Source organism: Malaya genurostris, chromosome 2 (genome assembly GCF_030247185.1).
Source record: "Malaya genurostris strain Urasoe2022 chromosome 2, Malgen_1.1, whole genome shotgun sequence".
NCBI lineage: Eukaryota > Metazoa > Arthropoda > Insecta > Diptera > Culicidae > Malaya > Malaya genurostris.
This window is the reverse complement of record NC_080571.1, coordinates 228,733,749-228,754,967: the sequence shown is the minus strand read 5'-3', so window position 1 is coordinate 228,754,967 and position 21,219 is coordinate 228,733,749. Positions and strand designations below refer to the sequence as shown.

The following is a 21,219-nucleotide window of genomic DNA, read 5'->3' as shown; positions in this document are numbered from 1 at the left end:
AAATCGTTTTCTTCCGAAATTCTATTATATTTCAAGGGGAAATTTTAAAACCTTCTTCAATTCAATGCATAGGGCACTGGTCTTACAAGCCATTTATCGTATGTTCGAGCTCCGACCTGGGAATTAGAGATGGGAACGGTTCAAAAGAACTAGTTCTCCTATGAAAATGAGTGAACAAGAGTTCTTCATTAAAGAATCATAGTTCTCTATTGTCTCAATGGAAATGGAAGTATGTAATCGAATTCTTCGAGACAGTGTACACATTAACTGCGTATTTTGGGACGATCACAGGAATGTATAATGCAAATATTTGCGATTTTAAAAAAGTACACAATTCTATTATGTATTTACTGATACAAATACATTCCAGAAAGTACTCACTATTATTGAATTAATTTTCTGCAAAATATAACTTATTACTATAGCTATTTTTCGAAGTAACATACAACATCTCTTATGAACGGAAGAACGATTCAACAGAACTTGTTCTTTTAGTAGCGCTATCAAGGTCTGAGCTGTTCTTTAAAATTCTCGGCTTTACAAATCGCTACTCTAAATCGGCTGCGAAGTTTGTTAAAACAGAAGGTGAAATCCCACAAAAGCGATGTAATGCCAATGCTTTGGCCTTGAGAAAAGAACTTATATACAGTCTGTTACATAAGAGCGTGGTCACGATTACTCGCGATCGGTAAAGTGGAATGTAGTGATATTTTTTTAACACAGAGGGCAGTAGTGTCCTTGATGCAATGCGAGAATAAATCAGCTGACTATTGTTTACAATTCGATTTCAGCATTTTTCCAAAATGAGTACCGCGTACCCGAAAGGTCCCAAAATGACTCAAGCTGCCTCGGTGAAATAGATAAAAAAGTCGAAACAGTTTGTGAGTAAGTGGGAGAATCGTTTTGAAGAGATCAAAAATGTCGACGACTTTCCAAATCGCGGCTCTGTCTGTGTATTGACGGAAAAAGACGAAAAAGTGAATTGTGACCTGTTTTTCAAGAATTCGACATTAACTTTGCGCGAAGATGCTTCAAAATTGACCAAAAAAGGTTTAAATATATCGTACGGAACTGTTCGCAGACATTTGATCGCAAATAACTTGAAATTTCGAAGTACTTTTCAATAACCAATGTTGAGTGAAAAACATGTACAAAAACGTCTTGAATGGGCAAAGGAGCAAAATGGTGTCGTGACCTTGAATTGGCCCTCTCAGTCGCCCGATGCCAATCCAATTGAGAACGTTTGGGCTCAAATGAAGATGAAGCTTGGAAAAAACCGACCACACAATTTGAACAGCTTGTTCGCCGGATTCACAAATTTGGAGGTCGTTTTCAGAAAAATACGCGCAAAATCTCGCTCAAAGTATGCATCGAAGGTGTCAAGACTAGTCGTAGATTTCTACTTGCGACTAAGTGACTTGTATCGTCACAGAATAGAGATTTATGATTGCCAACGGATAGATTTGGGAGATCAGAAGTTGAGGAACGCGTAGCAATTCAGACTTACAATTCTGATAGCCAACCTGAAGAGTACGATCAGTTAAATAATTTTGAATCATTTTGATAAAATAAATAGAAAACTGGAAGTCAGATATTTTTTGCTATTAAACCTTTGTTCCAAACACTGCCGATTTTTTATGTCTAAAAGAGTAACTCTAGTGGATAACCCAGAAGATTTATTGTCTTTTATCATGTTTGTTACTCTGACAAGATGATGAGTAGTTGAATGTTCAAGACAAAATCCAAACTGTTCTAGTAAAAATATAGAATTCTCATTTATATGAGACATCATGCACACTAATATATTTTTTCGAAACGTTGACTTAAAGAAGAAAGTAAACTGATAACTGGATATTTCTGTTGGATTTTTATCTGGTTTGAGGATAGGAATAATTTGCCAAGAGTTTCAAGACTGCATTTTTCATAAGAATGTTTGACATAATTTCATCAAAATTCGTCTCAGTAATGTTATCTTGTAACAAAACTTATGTTGAAATATAATCATATTTCAGTGAAACATCGTTTTCAATAGCATCCACAACATTTAAGTTAAAATTGTGGACACCTTTTAATGAAAGGTGTTCACGCAAAATATGTGCAAATAGCTCACGATGCGAGCACTTTTATTCATGGAGTATTACCATATTATGAAAATATATTTTTTCCAAAAATCATGACACATTTTTCTGATTTAAATTTGGGTTTCTGCCAGTGCATAATTAAAAACCCACCTTTTAACAATTTAATCGATACATAGAAATATGTCTAACCAGTTGGTAAAATAATATTACTGTGTGTTCAAAATCCGACCACTTTTTAAATGTTCAATTCTTTGAAATTATAATTTGTGCCACTATATAGAAAACAATGGAGTGCTCTACATCGAAAAATGAAAACTTGAATTTGTAATTATGAATATATGAATTTATGCTTTAAAATCATTTGCAATATCACATGATGTAGAAAATAATATGTAGGGTAGTATAAAGATCACTATGCTGACAAAACTGCCTGAAACATATTTGAAAAATTATCTGAAACTCAAGCACTACCGAAACAACTATTTTTGTTAAATAACAAAAATTCCAATGACATCAGACTGTAATTCTCTGTATTTAGTTACGAGAACATTACATAGCAGGCGAAGGGTATTGAAATTCCGCCATCGTTTTGCGATTTGTTCTCCACCTTCTACCGAAATTGTTGTAATTTCATTTTTCAGCCGTCTTTTTCCCAGCCCAACCAAGTCGAAGTCTTCTCGTATAGGTAAACACTTTTTTAACACTCACAAAGTGGGAACAAATTTTCGACTTTCCACCCATTTCGCGGTGGTGACGGGTACGATGACGACACGTGATCAGCATATTTCTAGCTTTCGTGTCAGTAAATCTTTGTAAACAATTTGTCCTCCTTTATCGTTTAAAATTTTATAATGTTTTCGGTAAATATTGACGTCGTTTCAAATGACAATCTGCACTATTAACGCGAATGGTAAAATTATTTAAGCATATTTTAATGCGGAAATTCTATAAAATTTGGCATTGTGAGACCATTGTATAGTGCATAAACAAATTCATGTTTTGATCGTGATTACTGGAATTCATTTCGACTCAAACATGTTGATTATCTCATATCTAATGAAAACAAAAGCACAACTCAGACGTGATTTGAATGTCAACGAGATATGGACACAGAAGGAAAATCTATCTTTCAAACTGTACGCTATTTTGATACCTTACTAAACCGTCAGTTTCATTCATCAATGTCTATTTGTTATTAGGACTCCTGGAACTTTGACACGTTTCGTAGAGATAAAGATATTGTGCGATGTGTCTGTTTCTGTACCCGTCACCTTTCACCGCGCCAACGCGTTGTCCTTTCGAAACAATTACAAACAATAGAAACGCATGGTGATGAATAAATTACCTGGTGGGTGTATCGCTGAGAATACGAACTATTAACTTACTGTGTACAGAAATGTAATGATTTGTTGAGTTTACCGTGAAGTAGTATTTGAAACAAGGGGTTTCCATACGGCATGAATGCAACCCTAATTTGCTCTGAGGTACATTCAATTTGAGGTTATGTTTCTAGGCTTACGGCATCACATTCTCGAACCAATATAATCAACATGATAGCGATAGTAGTTCTTCTAGCTAACAATCGAACTCTACCATTTTTCACATATATTGTTCAACAAGTCGTAATCTTTTGCATTTTGTAACCCCTGATATAATCATTGACACCTGACTGTACACAATAAAACTCTTATTGTAACAAATATAGCTTTACGTACCAATCCATATCACTTAATAAAAGAACCATGCTCTCGCATATAGTGTTACTAATCTCGAATGCAGTTAATGTTGTTATAAGACTACGTGTTAGGCAATGTAGGAAAACCGTTCGGATCGGGTGTTTATTTATAAACAAACTTCACCTTCTCAAAGGGGTAATCGGCATCGTGTGTGCGCAATCAAAGGGACCAGGTTTGTTTTGTCGTGTGCTGATTCCTGTCCCATGCCTGATGCATAACACCATGAGTATGGGTACGCAACGACCGACGCTTTGCTTTGTCCTTGTCGGTGGTGTGAAAATCAGGCGCCACCGTGTCACATTCATTCCAAGTTAATTTATTCTCCCGATCAAGACCGTGTGTGTGTGAAAGTGTGCACTTGCCGCGAATGTGGAAAATGTGGAGTTTCGATCAGGACACGTGACTCTCCCCGAAAGGAACGGTAATAGGAGGAGAAGGTTTAGACATTCATGTGGCGCTGCTTTACGGAGGGCAAACAATAACCATTCTGGGATGTCAACATAAATGGAAAAATCTTTATCCGGCTACACTTGATGGTTCGTTATGATATTTAAATGACGCTAAACACGGCATTGAATTTGAATGGGTCGGAAAACAATTGAGTTCATCAAGCGTTCTGCATCGGTTCGTGCATGCATAAACAAACGACTGTACAAACTTCTTGAGTTCTTCATTTGAGAGTAAAGTATGAAAATCAACGGAAGGATAATTTTAGGTCTGAAGTTGTACTAAATTTCATTCTTGAAATTCCCAAGTATAAAAGAACACAAGATAACAATCAGAACGTCTAGCTTACATGACTGACAGTTAACATGAAGCTGATATCAAGAATGTGGTTCATAAGATGTATGTAATATTTCCGTACTGAAATTGTTATATTGTAATGTGATAAGTCATCTCATTTGTCTGGTTGCCATATTATTTTGCCTATTAGTCGAATTGTGATAAAATCGAATACAATATCTTTGCCTCGCCTCTAAGAAGCAACACCACAGAAAAAAATATTTCGATTAGTTTTCAATACGTTTGTTATAGTGACGCGAAAACTCGAAGTGAATGCAATTATTTGGTTATGTGAAAAGCAAAACAATAGCTAAGAAATTCAGTTTGAAAAATTTATTCTCCTATTTTATTTATCCATTGATTTTTCATCTGATTGAAGTTTTCTAGGATAGGAAATATCAAGTTGCATGCATTGCGCATCACCTTGTATCATCTATTGAATATCAAACTGTTCCCTATCAAGACACAGCGTCACAAAGGCCCTTAAGAACAGTTTTGGGACTGAAAGAGAAACAAAACAATAAACAATATATCTATTTTGTTCAATTTATAATAAAGTATTTACGCTTTGTTCACATATAAATGAGCTATTCTTGACAATTCACATTTTATAGGACGGAAAACTGACAATACATGTCAAAAGAAAATAGGAAGAATATCGTTCCGAATTTCACAAAACTATATGACAATGCTGTCTGAATGATCATTCTGTGGATTTTGTTCCCAAAGTTTGTACTTTGCAAATAGTCTCATATTAAACAACTTTTATATTGAAAATCTTTTGCTCATACAAGCAAACGTTCGCTTTCAGATAAACTATTTTATGATACAATGTACAATATAATATAATATAATATAATATAATATAATATAATATAATATAATATAATATAATATAATATAATATAATATAATATAATATAATATAATATAATATAATATAATATAATATAATATAATATAATTTAATATAATTTAATACAATATAATGTAATATAAGGGAGATTAGTGTGAAAGGGTATATTATAAGCATTTTATTTTTCGGGTGTTAAATTGTCACACACATACCTATAATTGTATTCAGTGTTGGTGATTGCCGAAAATTTGACAGAAGCTGCTCGATATTTATCTATATTGTATATAACATTTTTAATCCGGTAGAACTCGGGTCTCTTAATGCATGAACCGCGAGAGAATTTTTCTACATTTCTTCGCTCCACTTCATACTCTGAGTATTTCACGGCCCTTAACAAAATTACAGTCTGATAATGATTGGTGCTGTGTGGAATTTACCAAGAGAGAATCACAAGTTGACAATTATCGCAGAAAAACGAATCGATGATTCGACTTGATGATTTTCATACTAGATTGCAATACTTCAAAACCCTTGTGTGGAGCATTCACATACAGAGAGCAAGCAACAGCAGGAGCGAAAAAAACTTCGTGAAGCATGGTTTTGTTAGCGTTCGAATCTGGAATGGATTTTACTGGTTTATTGAAAGATATTCCGAAAATCATATCGAATAGAATAAAAATGGTATATATTGCTTTTTGATTCAAAATCCTTTCCACGGTCGAACGCTCACAAAACCATGCTCCACGAAGTTCTTTTCGCTCTTGCTCTCTCGTTTACGCTCTTTCTGTCTCTACGATGCGAAAAACTCGGTAAACGGCTATCCGCATTAGGCCGATCCGACTGATCCGAGCTCTCCGGCGTTTACTTTTTATCTGCTTCGGCTATGGCTGAGCTGCACATGCACACAGCTGCATATGCAGCTCAGCCATAGCCGAAGCAGAAAAAAAGGAGACGCCGGAGAGCTCGGATCGGTCGGATCGGCCTAATGCGGATAGCCGTTTTCCGAGTTTTTCGCATCGTAGAGATTTTTGCAAAACAAAATCAGTTTGTTTTCGAGAATCGGATATTTTTGACGATGATTTTGATTTAGTGTATTCTTTCTTTTTGGTGATGACAATTAGCTTTAAATTAACAAAATTTAGTGAAATGGTTGTTACGCGCTCTAAACATGAATGAATAATGAAAAAACTATGATGAAAGAAGAAAAAGCGACAAATCCATTTATTACTTGCATGTGTTTATATTCGTTACGTGTTGTCACTGTTCTTTTTGACGTTTCGTATGGCGGTAAATCGAAATTAAAGACTTAAAATTCTGTATTAATTTTCTGATATATAAAATCTAGTACATTTCAATGGGAAAATATAGTACAAATCAAAATACAGTGCATTTAAGGGTAAACACTGTAAGCAGTATTTGAGTGAAAAATACAGTACGATATTGTAAAATACAGTACGGATCAGGCTTCCCAAATGTACCGCCGCGCGACATTATTATTGAGGCTGTCTTGCTACTCTTTCCATGACAGCCTTGTGATAGGTTTCATCACGACAGCCCTTAGACAAATAGTTCTGTACAGCCAACGTTGCCGTCATTCCCTTCGTTCGACAGTTCATTCCATCTCAAGACATTTTGTCATGGTCCACGACAGCCGAAGAAGCATGAAGTTCTCGCTGATGCGACAGTAAACTTCGGGTATCAGTCACTGCGTTGTTTCTGTCGAGAGCAAAATATTACTCTCCCTTGACCAGGTCTGCGACAGTAGCCGGTGCGGTTCAAATTTGTTGCTCTTGGTTTGCTATGAAGATTCGAGGCAAGCATGTGGGTTTTAGTTTTGCCTTTGGTGATTGCTTTGCGCAGCGGTTGATCATTGCGCATAGCAATCACCGTTGTTAAGGCATTGATAACAATATTATTGATAATTAATAATATACGAAACTACTAATACGAAATGGATTGAAGAACGGACTTTGGTTTAAATGAATAGTCAATTTTTTTATTTTGGTCGATCTTCTATGAATCGATCGATCAGTGAAATTCTATAGAAAGAAAAGTTTGTTTTCAAGAAATTATATTCATAATTAAAGAGCTGAGACAGTTCGGCGTGCTCGTTTCAGGCAGTTTACGTTCGGTTTGTGGGCAGTAACATTCATAGTGTAGGCGCGTACTGATGTGCTTGGAGCATTATTTCCATCCTCTTTATCTCTTCCTTCAGAATATCAAGGCGCGATCGTTTCTTATACAAGTGTATAAGTCAATTGAATCAGATTTTAGATGTAAACGGTGAATGAATGTTTGTAGCAAAAGATATATTCAAATTAAAGATTCTGTATTCGATACTAGTTAGCGTGATTCTGAATAGCATTCAACTTTGCGGTCGACTTGTAAGTCTACGGGACTATTGCATGGTCAGTGTTGCAATACTACGGACACTAAGAATCTTTCCAAGTCAGAACTGAAACATACAAAATCTGACTCGTTAAGTTCGTTATATGTACATTGACCAATCGAATAAAAACCTTGAGTGCAAAATTTGGAGTCGGAATTAGCAATGCAAAAATCATTTAGAAACTTATTTGCAGGTACCGTACAACAAAGCTTTGAATGCAAAAACTGAATGAAAAATTGCGGTTCTTCCAAAAAACATGTTTCCAAGCGTGGAATGCAGCATGGTTGCCCGTAACAGATTCGAATGTTTATTTCGTTTTATTTAGAAAAAAGTTTTAGTTCACCAAGTTATTTAATAATGTCTTTCTTGAGTAATATGGTCTCAAGCCTTCCCGACATATCCAGTTATCTTCTATATATGAATAGTATAGTGTTTCTATTAACCTGGAATATATTCCAAAATACATATGTGCTGATAATCTGGAATTCATTTTTTTCCTGTTATGCATTGAATTATCTTATCTCTAGAAACGGCATATTAACTATTATGTTATTTTGGTCATAGCTACCAGAAGTTCACGACTTTTACACACATTAAAACTGTCACTTTACATTGAAAAATTTAAAACTCGGTTAAAGCGCATCTTTCATCAAGTAGAAGCTTGTGTTCAGTATATTTTGAATTCTTTAGCTTAATGTCGTTGTTTACCACAAAACTTGATATAAAAGTAACTGAGCTGCAGTTAAAAGGACAATTTCATGTAAACTTTGAGAAGTATCTTAATCATTTCCTCTATGTGCTTTTACGCTCAATCCAATTTTGGAAATGTAGATGTTGCAATCACGAGCGCACGCAGAAGAAGATGCGATGCCTTGAAATTTCAAACAGCACATCCAGTTTCTATGCGCTTGCTACAATTCTCGTACACATTTTTGGTTCTCTGTTTCAGTCGGCCCTCACGCCCTCACATTTCGATGCACTATAGATTCATCGTATTGAATTTCATTGCCGGTTCTGGTTAGGAAATTTGGGGATAAGTACGATTACCTATAAAGTACACTTATATTTCTAAAAATGGTAAGTAACAAAAACTACCTAAACATGAATTCAAGCTCAATTTGGTTTTGAAGAATCTTATATCTGCCATTGGAATTATAAAAATTTCATAGTGTGTATACATAGATTTTGATTTTGTCATGAAAAAAGGTTTTGAAATTACTTGAAAATTCGACTAGTGAAAGTTGACATTCGACTAGGATAAGTTAAGCAATTCCTCCGTGTGTATGTATGTGTATTGTATGTGTCAAACAACGTCACTCAATTTCTCAGGCATGACTGCACCTATTTTCCCAAATCAGGCTGAAATGAAAAGGCTGCATAGGTTACTATTGAATTTAATTCGGATCCGACTTCCGCAGTTACAAGTCTAAGAATGTCGAAAATTTTCTACTCTAATTGGCTAAGTAGCTTGTGTCCGCATTAAAAAAAAAACAAACGTTTGGAACTTTAAATATTGTAAATGAATAGTGAAACATTCTGAGAGCCGAGTTCATTGCATATATAAGTTTTCTTTCTGAAAAGAAATTATGTTAAAAAAATGAAAAATGATATATTGAAAAATGTAGGTGTGATTCCCCGGTGAACGACCACAATTAAGTTTGAAAGCGGGAATAAATAAATATAATAATAATAATAATAATAATAATAATAATAATAATAATAATAATAATAATAATATTAATAATATTAATAATAATAATAATAACAATAATAATAATAATAATAATAATAATAATAATAATAATAATAATAATAATATTACTCAGCACGTTGAATAGTAGCCATGTGATCATTGAGTTTGCTATGTCCAGTCAGAGCTCTGACCAGAATACTGCAATGATGCTTGGAAAAATACAGTAGACACTTTGACATTTTCAGATTTAAATCTGGTAGACATGCTTTTGTCTGAGCGCAAGTTTGCAAGCTGCGCTAGTAGCTGGCATGTTTGGATGCAGCCCAAGAACGAATCTTGTGCTTTTTCCAACTAGTTGAAAGTGGTAAAGCTGGTTCAGGACCAACGAAATCATTCGTTTCACCAGCTCTAGCCAACTCATCAAATAATAATAATAATAATAATAATATTGTGGCTGTCATTTCCGACCCTAAAAAATTCATTGGTTTAGTTATCCTAGGAGAAACAGAAAAATCAAAACGTCGTTATTCAGAATAAGGGTGCATAAGATATTTTCGGAGTATTATCAATGAATGCTAGTGTATCTGTTTCTTAAGGAATAAGAAGGAAGCACTAAGGATGAATACTTCAGTAATTCAGATATATGAGCCGTTACACAAAACTCTTTGTTTATCTTTTAATTTTCGTTAGTTATTAAAATTCATTGCCTTCGCCGACAGTATATATAAATCTAAAACAATTTCTTTATTTCACAATGGTAATGTAATGAAACCCTAAAGTTTCCTGCAAAGGTAATCCCAACAACGCAATCGTATGTACTAGTACCATTTCATTGAGGCAGCCGAAATAGTGCGAGCGCACTATGAACCACAGCTCGTCTCCAGAAACAGCCGGTTTATTGCTTCAAGAGACATTGATGAGACAGCCGGCTTGCGACAGCCCTTCGTAACAGTAATTCCCTATAAATCAAAGGATGTCTTCGATTTTCTAAGGCTGTCCCCGTAACATTTTATGCGAATGAGCGAACAGAAAGAAACAGGATACAAACAGCCCGTTCGGTTTGACTACTCGCCGGATAGAATACTCTCATCAAACTGGTGAGTAGAAACTGTCTCAGTGACAGCATTCATTTAGGCATGCGAGCGCTGTTGCCATTAGGTTTTGCACGAACATGACATAACCTCACAAAAATTAACAGAATGAACTTTTTTGACAGTCGACGTGTACTTGTTTACAGTTTAAAAGTTCATCAGAAGTTCATCGTTCGAATGTCAAAATTGCAAGTCGCCTCACACTCAACAGATTCATATATGTATCGCTCCGTCCTGCTGGAAACACATACAGGGCAATTTTTTAAGTTATTTTCACTGTGGAATACGTTTTTAACAGGCACTTTTTCGTCATTTTTTCAATTTTTAACTTGCAGTCGCAAAACAAAACAAGTACACGGCAACTGTCAAAGATGAACTTGATTCATCTGCAGTTCATTTGTGTCGTCATCGTGCAAAACCTAATTACATTTCGGCATATGCTCGCACACATATTGTAGACTGGGCTTTCGACTTTGCGCTCCGACAGTTCATGCTATCTCGTGGCGGATGTCATTGAAAAGCAGTACTGCTGGGAAGCCTGGTACGGATACGAGCGTTATTTATACCCACTCCCAGTTTCCGGTTCTCGAAGTACCGGGTCAAAAACATTTAAATGGAACTCACTTTATATTCTCGAACCGAATTTTGAAAACTTAGGCTCAAATGAAAGTTCCTATGGCTGTATATACTGATGTTGAGTTGCATCCAGATCCTAATTCCGATTTCGGAACTACAGGGTGAAGTTAGTTTACAATTTCAAACATTTAGGACGACGATAAACGATAACAGTTATCGATCGAGAGATAATGCAAATTATTGATTTAGACTGCTAAGTCTAATGCAAACAAACTTGGACACATGTTTAGACTATCGTTTATCGGCTATCTGTACTAGCCACTATAGAACACTATATAGTTCATAATCACATACCATTAACAATCGTACATTCATAGAAACAATTAGTGTAGTTTACCCAACAATTTTGGACACTGTGAAAATTAATCTCCATCGCTTGACTATTTACACATATAAAAGGAATGCTGATCAGGTTTTGTAAATCTAATGGAACTAGAAATTTATACTTATTCTGTAATGTAATACATTGAAATACCGTCCCCATGGAGAAGACGCCATCTAATAGCGTCGAAAAATTGAGTGCTAAAACAGAAATATTCGTTTAAATTCACTAGTGACTGAATTAAACGAGCAGCACATATAAGTTTTGAAAAATCCAATCGGTATTCTTTTAAATTGATAATTCAATACAAAAAATATAATGTATATATTTAAATGAATCTGTCTTGAATAATTATTTATCTGCACATTTAAAAATAGAGAAAATTCATCGGTAATACAACTCCGCCCATGCCTACTAGATCTTTGATAAGTGTTAGTAACGAATTTTATTTGTGTTTTTCCGCTGGTGAGATTAGATGTTCATTGAAAAAATCATAAGCACTTTTGTGTAAAGATTTTATTTGCATACTTGATTCATGTGATTTCCATTTCAAACTGCATGCTTAATAGTGTATGTGTTTTAGGATGCCAAAAAAAAAGATCATCTCTAATTTTCTAAAACAAATTGACAACTTTTGAGACAATGTACTTGTAAACTCCACGCATGTGATTCAAGCGTGTATGTCAGAGTAAACATCGTAAACTAACACAGCTTTATGTAGTGTTTATTCTGATACATACTGCTCATTGCGCTTCGAATCTTGCTGGGACGTTTGCTTGAATGGCTATAGAGTCTTGTTTTTTGTGTGTAGCTCCATTGTCAATTTACATATCCATTTGTATTTTAAGGTGCGATAACCGGATTATGACAAGGATTTCATTTACTAAATTGATTATAATGGGTTTATCCTCCTACCGTTAAAAGCCCATCATCGAAGAACCGGCTGTGGGTGGAAACATTTCCAGTTTGCCTAATACAATTTCGTAGTACAAAGTGCGAGAGCTTTCAGAATTGCTACTCCCGCTAAATAAATTTGACCAAGTCGGATTGGTTTATTCTTGGGTAAGAGGGAAAGCTTGAAAGCAGTTACCTCCGGCCAAAAGACAACTCAAATCAGTTGGTTCGGATTTTCTTGCTAAACAAATCGAACCAACAGCTACAAGTGGTTACGCGTGTGCTGCCAGTGTAAGCAGTAAAGTTGAAAATCTAATTTTCGAGAAAGTTTTCTTGCTCTGAATAACACAGTTTATCCTTTCGGTAAGCGGATTCGATCCAGCGGCATTCGTTAGATTTTATGTGCGTCCGGGGAACTAGTTTTGGATATATTTCAGTATCGATAACGTATTCATGATAAAGAAACGTGGAAGACCAAGTTGAACGCTATGTAAATGTATTGAATATGTGAAGGTCGCTTAATTGAATTTGATTTTGTGGCACTGTTGTGAGTGTTTTCGATTCATGTGTGCAAATGCATCAGATTTTAAAAATTGTTTATGGATATCTAAACATTTGAATGTAGCTTCAAACCTTGCTGCCACAGATTCTAAGCGTACACACGCATAGCATGGCTGATGCTACGATCCTACTAACACTAGGAATCTTCAAACTAGGGCTTGAACATTGACAACCAGCATTTAGGCGCCCTCGGCTTCTTAAAGCTTGAGGAATGTGTCTTATACCGTTTTCGTTTTCGAACCTACACGCGGGCGACTCTGACTCCAAGTAAAACGAACACGTGGTACGCGCCCTAAACAACGGCTGAGCAATTCCAGAAATGCTTAGCAGATCATTAGACTCGACCTTCTCCGATTTGGATGAAACTTTGCACATGAAAGTCACGATAATTAAGAATTATTCATGTACATGTAATAATTGTAGATATAGCAAGCAAATAAACAATTCATGGAAATATAAAAAAAGGTGTTATAATTAAATATCCATGTATCTAAAAAACAGTTACTTTTTAAAGAAAGGATATGAACAAATTTATTGCCTTTAACCTGTAGAATAATATTCTAATGTTTGAATGATTATCTTTCAACGAGAACATGAAATTTCGAATATATCTGTAAATTGTTTTAGCTGTAACTTCTTCATTTTTCAAAAGGCACGGATGGGATAGCCATCAATCTGTAGGTTTTAATAAGAGCTTTTAAATAAAAATTATCAAAAAAAATAATCGCACCCCTGATTCTTTTTAATTTAATTTTTTTGGTTCATTTTGAAATTATTGAGGAAAAAAATCAATTTATTTTTTCAGTGTATATTTTTTTTAGAGTGCCCTATTGATTCCCTACAACTTCTTCCTGAACGCCATTTTTGTACAATTAACGGTTTCCGAGTTACAACGATTTGAAAAAGGCAATTTTGGTGAAATGCAAAAATACATACGCCCTTTTTAAAAATCAGTCGTGAGTCGTATTGACCTCTCAATCGGTTCAAAACTTATGTTTTGCCATACTGAAGCCATGTGCAAAGTTTCATCCAAATCGGAGAAGGTCGATTCTGATTTTGTCATTTTTTCGTCTACTCATTCCTGGAATTGTTCAGCTCATAAAAAACGAAAAAATAAACAAAATCGCATGGATGTCGTGGTGCGACCAGAAAAAATTTTCAGAGCGAAACTGCGCGATTGGAGTCCGATCTAGAGCGACTCCAGGTTGCTGCAACAAACATCTCAAAAGTTGTTTGGGCGACTCTGGGTCTGCTCTCAGGCTGCTCAGATCAATAAACGAAAACGGTATTAAAAATCATATAATTGAAAAAAAAATCTTTGAAAAAAGCATTGAAGTTGTTACCTGTAATTAATAATGTAGGTATATGCATTGAAGTAGGACCTCATATGCATTGAAGTTATTTTCCATACCTCTGATAGAAAAATACTCTAATTTCAAACGAAGATAGTGTCAGACGAAGTCAAACTCTATAGAGACGAAAGCTATTGAATTATGTGTTTTTTGTATTTATAAAACAAACCAAAATGCAAATCGAAGTTGAAAGTTATTCTTACCTCAATCAAGTTCTGCTCAAACAATTACGGGTCAAATCGAACCGAAAGCCACCCAAAAGTATTTAGAACTCTTCACGTTCAAAAACTGATCTGGTTAGAAAAAGAACGAATGTTTATTTCCACATGTATTCTTTTCATTGGACAATTTTTTTACCAACGAATACTTTGCAATCATAAAACTATCCAGCTCTCTCACATGTAGTATTAAAATACGTCCCGGTGATGGAACCTGTGTAAAAACCTGTTTTAATCCACCTAGTGGTGTAATGATGCCTTTCTCATGTACATATAATATAGAGGTATTCTATTCAAAATATTTCTCTTCGATTTTTGAAAGAAACCAAGAGATTGTTTATGCATAACATACAGATTAAAACAGTGCTTTGATTGCGTAAGTCATCCTTAAGAAAACGAAATGGGTTCACTATTATATGCACTTCCGGCACCGGAACCCGAGAACCGGTATAATCAAAGTCGGTTCGTACGGCAACCAACTAACATGACATACAAACTCTTCTCAAAAAGTGAGTGAAATCCATTTTGGTATATATGACCACTATTTCCGGTACTTCTGGAACCGGATACCGGGAACCAGGATAGCCAGAATCGGTTTGTTTAGTTGCCTACTGATAATGCCTATCGATTTGTGTAGTTTTGCGACCAGTTTCGAAATTTTTTTACGTGTTTTGTTTCGCCGGTTTAAGTGACGGTGTACAATATTGAACACACTTTACCCTATAATTCCGGAACCGGAAGACGAATCCGGATGAAATTCAGGAATTCCGTATGGGACCACGAGACCTTTCATTTGAATCTAAGTTTGTGGAAATCGGTCAAACCATCACTGAGAAAAGTGAGTGAGATCCATTTTGGTATATATTCCGGAACCGGATATCGGGAACCAGGATAGCCGGAATCGGTTTGTTTAGTTGCCTACTGATACTGACTTTCGATTTGTGTAGTTTTGAGACCAGTTTCGAAATTTTTTTACGTGTTTTGTTTCGCCGGTTTAAGTGACGGTGTACAATATTGAACACACTTTACCATATAATTCCGGAACCGGAAGTCGGATCCGGATGAAATTCAGGAATTCCGTATAGGACCACGAGACCTTTTATTTGAATCTAAGTTCGTGGAAATAGGTCAAACCATCACTGAGAAAAGTGAGTGTGATCCATTTTGGTAGTAAGTGACGTAACCGACAAAAAACGTTGATTTTTACCGCTCTTATATATAAAAGGGTGCACCTCGAAAAATGTCCTCATGCAAAATTTGAACTAAATCGGACATGCGTAAGGGGTGCTGCCCGGCGGTTCAGGTTTGGAAATTTTCGATCTTGAAAAAGCACCATAGGAGGGAGTACATGAGTTTCCCAAAATCGAAAATTTTTTTTTGTTGCCAAAAGTCTCAAAATTGCATGAAACGTCGAGATTTAGTGTCATCTCAAAAAAATCAACTTTCTAGGACTTTTTGATATTTTTTCTAAATCCCAAAAAGTCGATTTTTTCAAAAAAAAACTACAAGGATCAGCCCCAAGGGGTTGTTCGCAACCATTGATGTGGAACAAGACAACCAAAGTTTCTAATGATCTACAATCAAACAGTTCAATCAATCGTCACACTTTTGAATCCGAAATTGCACGAGAGTCGGCTTAGATTGATCTTGATTAGGAACCAACGCCGAACATTGTTTGTCTTGATTTGTATTTATTTTATAGCTGACGAAATTACATCAATATCCCAAATGTATGCAATTATATCTTTGTACACACTTGCGGTACGGATTTCGATATTTAAGTTTCTCTACTATTCTGCGATTTCGGTTTAAGCGATAAACTTTTTCTCATTAATTATCGAATACATTTTTTAAAAATTAGAAATTAATCTTAAGCACTCGAAATTGACCTTGATGTAGTTGTAAATTTCTCAGGCGAAAATGAGCTTCAAATCGTTTATGGCACTTTTTGTCTTGCTGTCTAGCAACAACCTACCTATAGCATGCTACGCGTAGGACTGAAACGTTAGCTATAGTTTTTCTTCTATTTATAAATTCGCGTGCGTCCAACAGCTTCGCTTTTGCATCGATTGACCAATCAGAGCGATGCTTTCTCTTTGATATATCGCTTACTCCTTCAAACCCGTCGTCTATGGCAGGGAAATCCGGTATGCCGGAGATTTTTAGCAGAGGAAATAGGACACTGCTCGCTACTAATCAAAATTTCAATCATTTATAATTGAAATTACGTGGCTTGATACATTCAAATCGAAATATATAAATATTTCCAATCAAATAATGAAAAAATATTAATAATTGAAACAAAATATACTGAACTGTAAGTGTTTAAAACCTGACCATATTTCTACGTATATTTTTCCTTGAGTTTCAGATTTGCACCCCTATATAGAAAATAAAGATGTGTTCCACATAAAATTTTTTTTCGAGATGACACTAAATCTCGACGTTTCATGCAATTCTAAGCCTTTTGGCATCAAATTTTTTTTCGATTTCTGAAATTTCATGTACTCCCCCATATGGTGCTTTTTCAAGATCTATGAAAATTCCACTACTGGACTAAGAAGGATTTTTTTAGATTAGCATCACTCTTCTCATATAAATAGGCAGCGTGAATGCCAAGCGCTTGATTGAAAAAAACGATACCGAGTATGTGACATAAACACTGAAGCATGCTTTTGTGAACCACTCGAATCAATCTGAATTAATAGGTGTCAAAAATGAGCCAAAATTAGTGCTTCGAAGAAAGAGAAAGGCATTATCACACCACTAGGTGGATTAAGAAGGGTTTTTCATAGTGGAATCGAAAGGTACCTATAATTTTTTTCCTTAAGACGGTTTAGTTTTCATTCCACTAATCGCTCAAAATACAAATTTCGTACTCACTTATTGTTTTGAGAGGTTTTAACCTTAAGGTCATTCGCCTCTCGGGTCAGAAAAACCTACTAACTCTATGTTCGGGGCTGGGAATCGAACTAAGGTAGGCTGCGTGAAAGGTGATGGTCTTCCCCATTATGCTAGTTATGCCCGTTCTCTCTACTACTTACTCTTGTGTACATACAAATACACAATTATGTTTCATTTCCTTCAATCAAACCAATAATTATCATTTCTTATACTTTTTGTTACCTTATTAAAATTTCAATTTGAAATGATGCACAACATTTTCCCACGAATTTCGATGGAGGTATTCTTGTGCACATATTTTGATTAAAAAAGAAACACCTACGCAATTTATTGGTACGAAAGTGTTGTTTTGTAATTCTTATTCGTCGTATTCAAATGAAAAAATACAGATACAAGAGCACTTCAAACAAGACCATCTACTCCAGATGATTTATCCAAGCTTTCATAAACACTTAGGAAGCATGACACCTTTGAAAACTTACGTTGAATAAGATGTGTTGACTGTCAATATGCCAATTACAAAATTATACCTTTCAAACGGCGGCAGCAATAACTTATGCATATTGGAAGCCACGAGTGTTTCATTTGAACAATTTCCTCCGAAGAAAGCAAGAATAATAAAGGAATCAATAATTGTGCAATTGTTTGCAATCAATTGCGCTGTTACTATGTTATTTGCCGCGCTCTGAGTAAATGGATAAATGGATCGAATAAATTATTAATCGATTATTATACTGCTATTTACATCACATAAATGTGCTATTTTATTACTTGCATTATCAACTAATATTTAAGAATACTTCGGTTAAAAAAACGCTTAGAACTGTGAAAGTCAGCTCAGGCTCTGAGTAGTATCCTATTGAAGAATATACAACGCATCAAGAAGTTTAGTTTGAGCCAAACAGTTTTTTTCCGCGTGAGTGCTCGATTCCATAATGGACCCAACGGAAATTATACCGCGTGTGTTACAACTTCAGCAAATTTTGGGAATGCGTGCCAATCGAGTGAATTTTAGACGACTCCTTGTATTATTTGTATACGCAATTTTTATATTTTTCATTCCCAAGTTGATAATTGAAGAGGATAGGAAAGATGTTAGTATAATAATGCGCAGTTTGGCAGAACTTGCTTTCTGGTTTCATGCTATCACCAGAGTAGCAATATTAGTTGTCAAAGGTCCTTATCTAGAAAAAATTGTCAGCATATTACGCATCATTCAACAGAAGCGTACGTTCATGAATCTTTTGAATATAATATTTGTATAAGTAAAAATCTGATTTACTCTGCAGTGCGCCTAAATGAGTCGGAGCAAAAATGGTACGAAATTTTATTGGAGTCTAACAAGCAAGTTGACAAAAGCTGTAAGCAGACTTGCATTGCTCTGATAACGGCAGTTAGCATCTTTACGATCATACCAGTTATCCAATCATTGATAATTTATGTATTGAACAAAACGAACGTAACCGACAATCTGGATCTTATCAACACCGTGGAACATACGTATGTTACAAGTTGTGGCAGCTTAGCTCTTAGTTATTAGACTAGAAATTTTGCTTATTTACAGATTATACAGCTTGAAGTCAAGACGAAACCTCTTTCATTACTTCATATATGAAATATCAACTTGGCCTCATCATTATTTGACGGCGGCATGGTTTGGAATTAGTATGGTTACCGTGAGAGCCATAGTGACTTGCTGTATTACTATACTCCAGATGATATCCCAACGATTAATAGAGCTGGAAAAATTTACCGGACAAGCCTCAACACAAGAATTGGCGGAAATTATTGATATGCATGTGAACGTTTTAAGGTACGATGAAAACCGTGTCTCACAAATGAACAGAATAATATGTATACCTAATTTTTCAGTTGTTTGGAACAGTTTAAATACTACGTCGGCTGGGCTATGCTCCTGCAGTTTATGGATTGTATCGCCTTCTGGGTTCTATCGATTCTAAGCCTCAGCATTGTTCGTAACATCGTCATTTTTTTGTGCAAAGATATCGTTAAGCTTATTTACAATTAAATTCCAGAGTTTCGACGAAAAAGCCGTTAGTACGATAGTGTTGTTTATGGTCGCTACCAGTGAAACATTTGCCTTTTGTAAATTGGGATCCCAGCTAAATGATGAGGTATAGATTTATTTCGAGGATTGTAAACATTATAAGCAACACACGTGTTTGTTCGCAGAGTGAAGCTGTTGCAGACGCAGCCTTCCTGGCACAGAAGTACGACCTTGCATTGAGCGACAAAAAAGCGCTTTCGTTAATTATTCAAAGAGCTCAGAAACCCGAGGGTATCAAAATGGTGGGATTTCAGTATTTGGATATTCAACTATTTGGGAGTCTGGTTCAGAGATCATATTCGATTTTGATGGTAATAAGGGATCAACTGTAAATAGTTTACTAATCGTGTAATAATATAACTCAAATCAAAAGTTTAGCTTGAGGCAGAACTATTGCTTTCAATAATGCAAATGAAGAAAAGAGAACAGATTTAAATGTGTCTCGAAAGAAAATGCACCAAAATTTGATTTCACACGCGTCTTTTACGTTTCTTCGAGTAAACATGATTGAGGGTTTCAAAAAATTATAAACAATGTATAATTACTGTACGTGCATCATAATATATGTATGTATATGTGAATCCACCATCAGTTCAAGGCATTCCCAGTGTATGGAGTTAGACTTACAGTAGATCCGAGTTTGATTATCAGATATCTTTCATATTTTTGCTGTTAAATAGGCCAAAATGGGTTTTGAGGACCCGGCGCCTTCCAGCAAAAACATCCAGTTATATAATAAAGAATTTCGTTGTGCCAGCTTGAACCTGTCTGATGGTTTTTTTTTTTTTTTTTTTTTTTAATAACTATTTATTGGAATATGAGTTAAAATTAAATTATTAAGATTTAAATTGGGTGTTCAGCCACAAGTGGTGACTTGTCAGCCCTGTTATATATATGATTTGGTTATTACCATGAGGACATTATTTGCTTCCGCAATTCTGAGATTTTTGTGTAGGGAAAATTCTAAACCTACTTGTATTGTGTAATGGGGAAAAGGAACTTATATACTAACTTACTAACTAATACAGAGAGCGAATCGATTCAATTGAAGATTGCATCGATTTTTGTCGGAATTTGCTTATAATATTATGTGACATTACATCTAATGGTTCTATATTTGTGAGTCTGTGTAACTCATTTGTACTAAACCAGGGAGGACGCTTCAGAATCATTTTCAGAATTTTATTCTGAATCCTTTGAAGCGTTTTCTTCCTGGTGGAACAACAGCTTGACCAAATTGGTACCGCATAAAGCATGGCTGGTCTGAAAATTTGTTTATAAATTAACAATTTGTTTTTTAGACAGAGCTTAGAATTTCTGTTTATAAGAGGATATAAACATTTAATATATTTATTACACTTTGCCTGGATTCCTTCAATGTGATCCTTGAAAGTGAGTTTTTTGTCATACGTTAAACCTTGATCAGACCATGTCAATTCCAAGCCATTCAATTTGAGAATGTGATTATTGTTTGGTTTTAGAAAAGAAGCTCTTGGCTTGTGAGGAAAGATAATTAATTGCGTTTTTGCTGCATTTGGTTTAATTTTCCATTTTGACAGATAATCACTGAAAATATTTAAACTTCTTTGTAGGCGACTGCAGATCACTCTTAGATTTCTACCTGTGGCTAACAGA

At 35.2% G+C, this 21,219-nt stretch overlaps 1 protein-coding gene across 1 annotated transcript; it reads left to right on the top strand.

Moving 5' to 3' along the window:
- Nucleotides 1-19,402: 19,402 nt before the first annotated feature.
- On the top strand, nucleotides 19,403-20,230 carry LOC131427681 (uncharacterized). The gene is made up of 3 exons (XM_058591091.1): nucleotides 19,403-19,488; nucleotides 19,553-19,651; nucleotides 19,710-20,230. The coding sequence occupies exons 1-3, from the start codon at nucleotides 19,426-19,428 to the stop codon at nucleotides 19,914-19,916; spliced, it is 369 nt and encodes a 122-aa protein (XP_058447074.1). The 5' UTR covers nucleotides 19,403-19,425; the 3' UTR covers nucleotides 19,917-20,230.
- The last annotated feature ends 989 nt before the right edge of the window (nucleotides 20,231-21,219 follow it).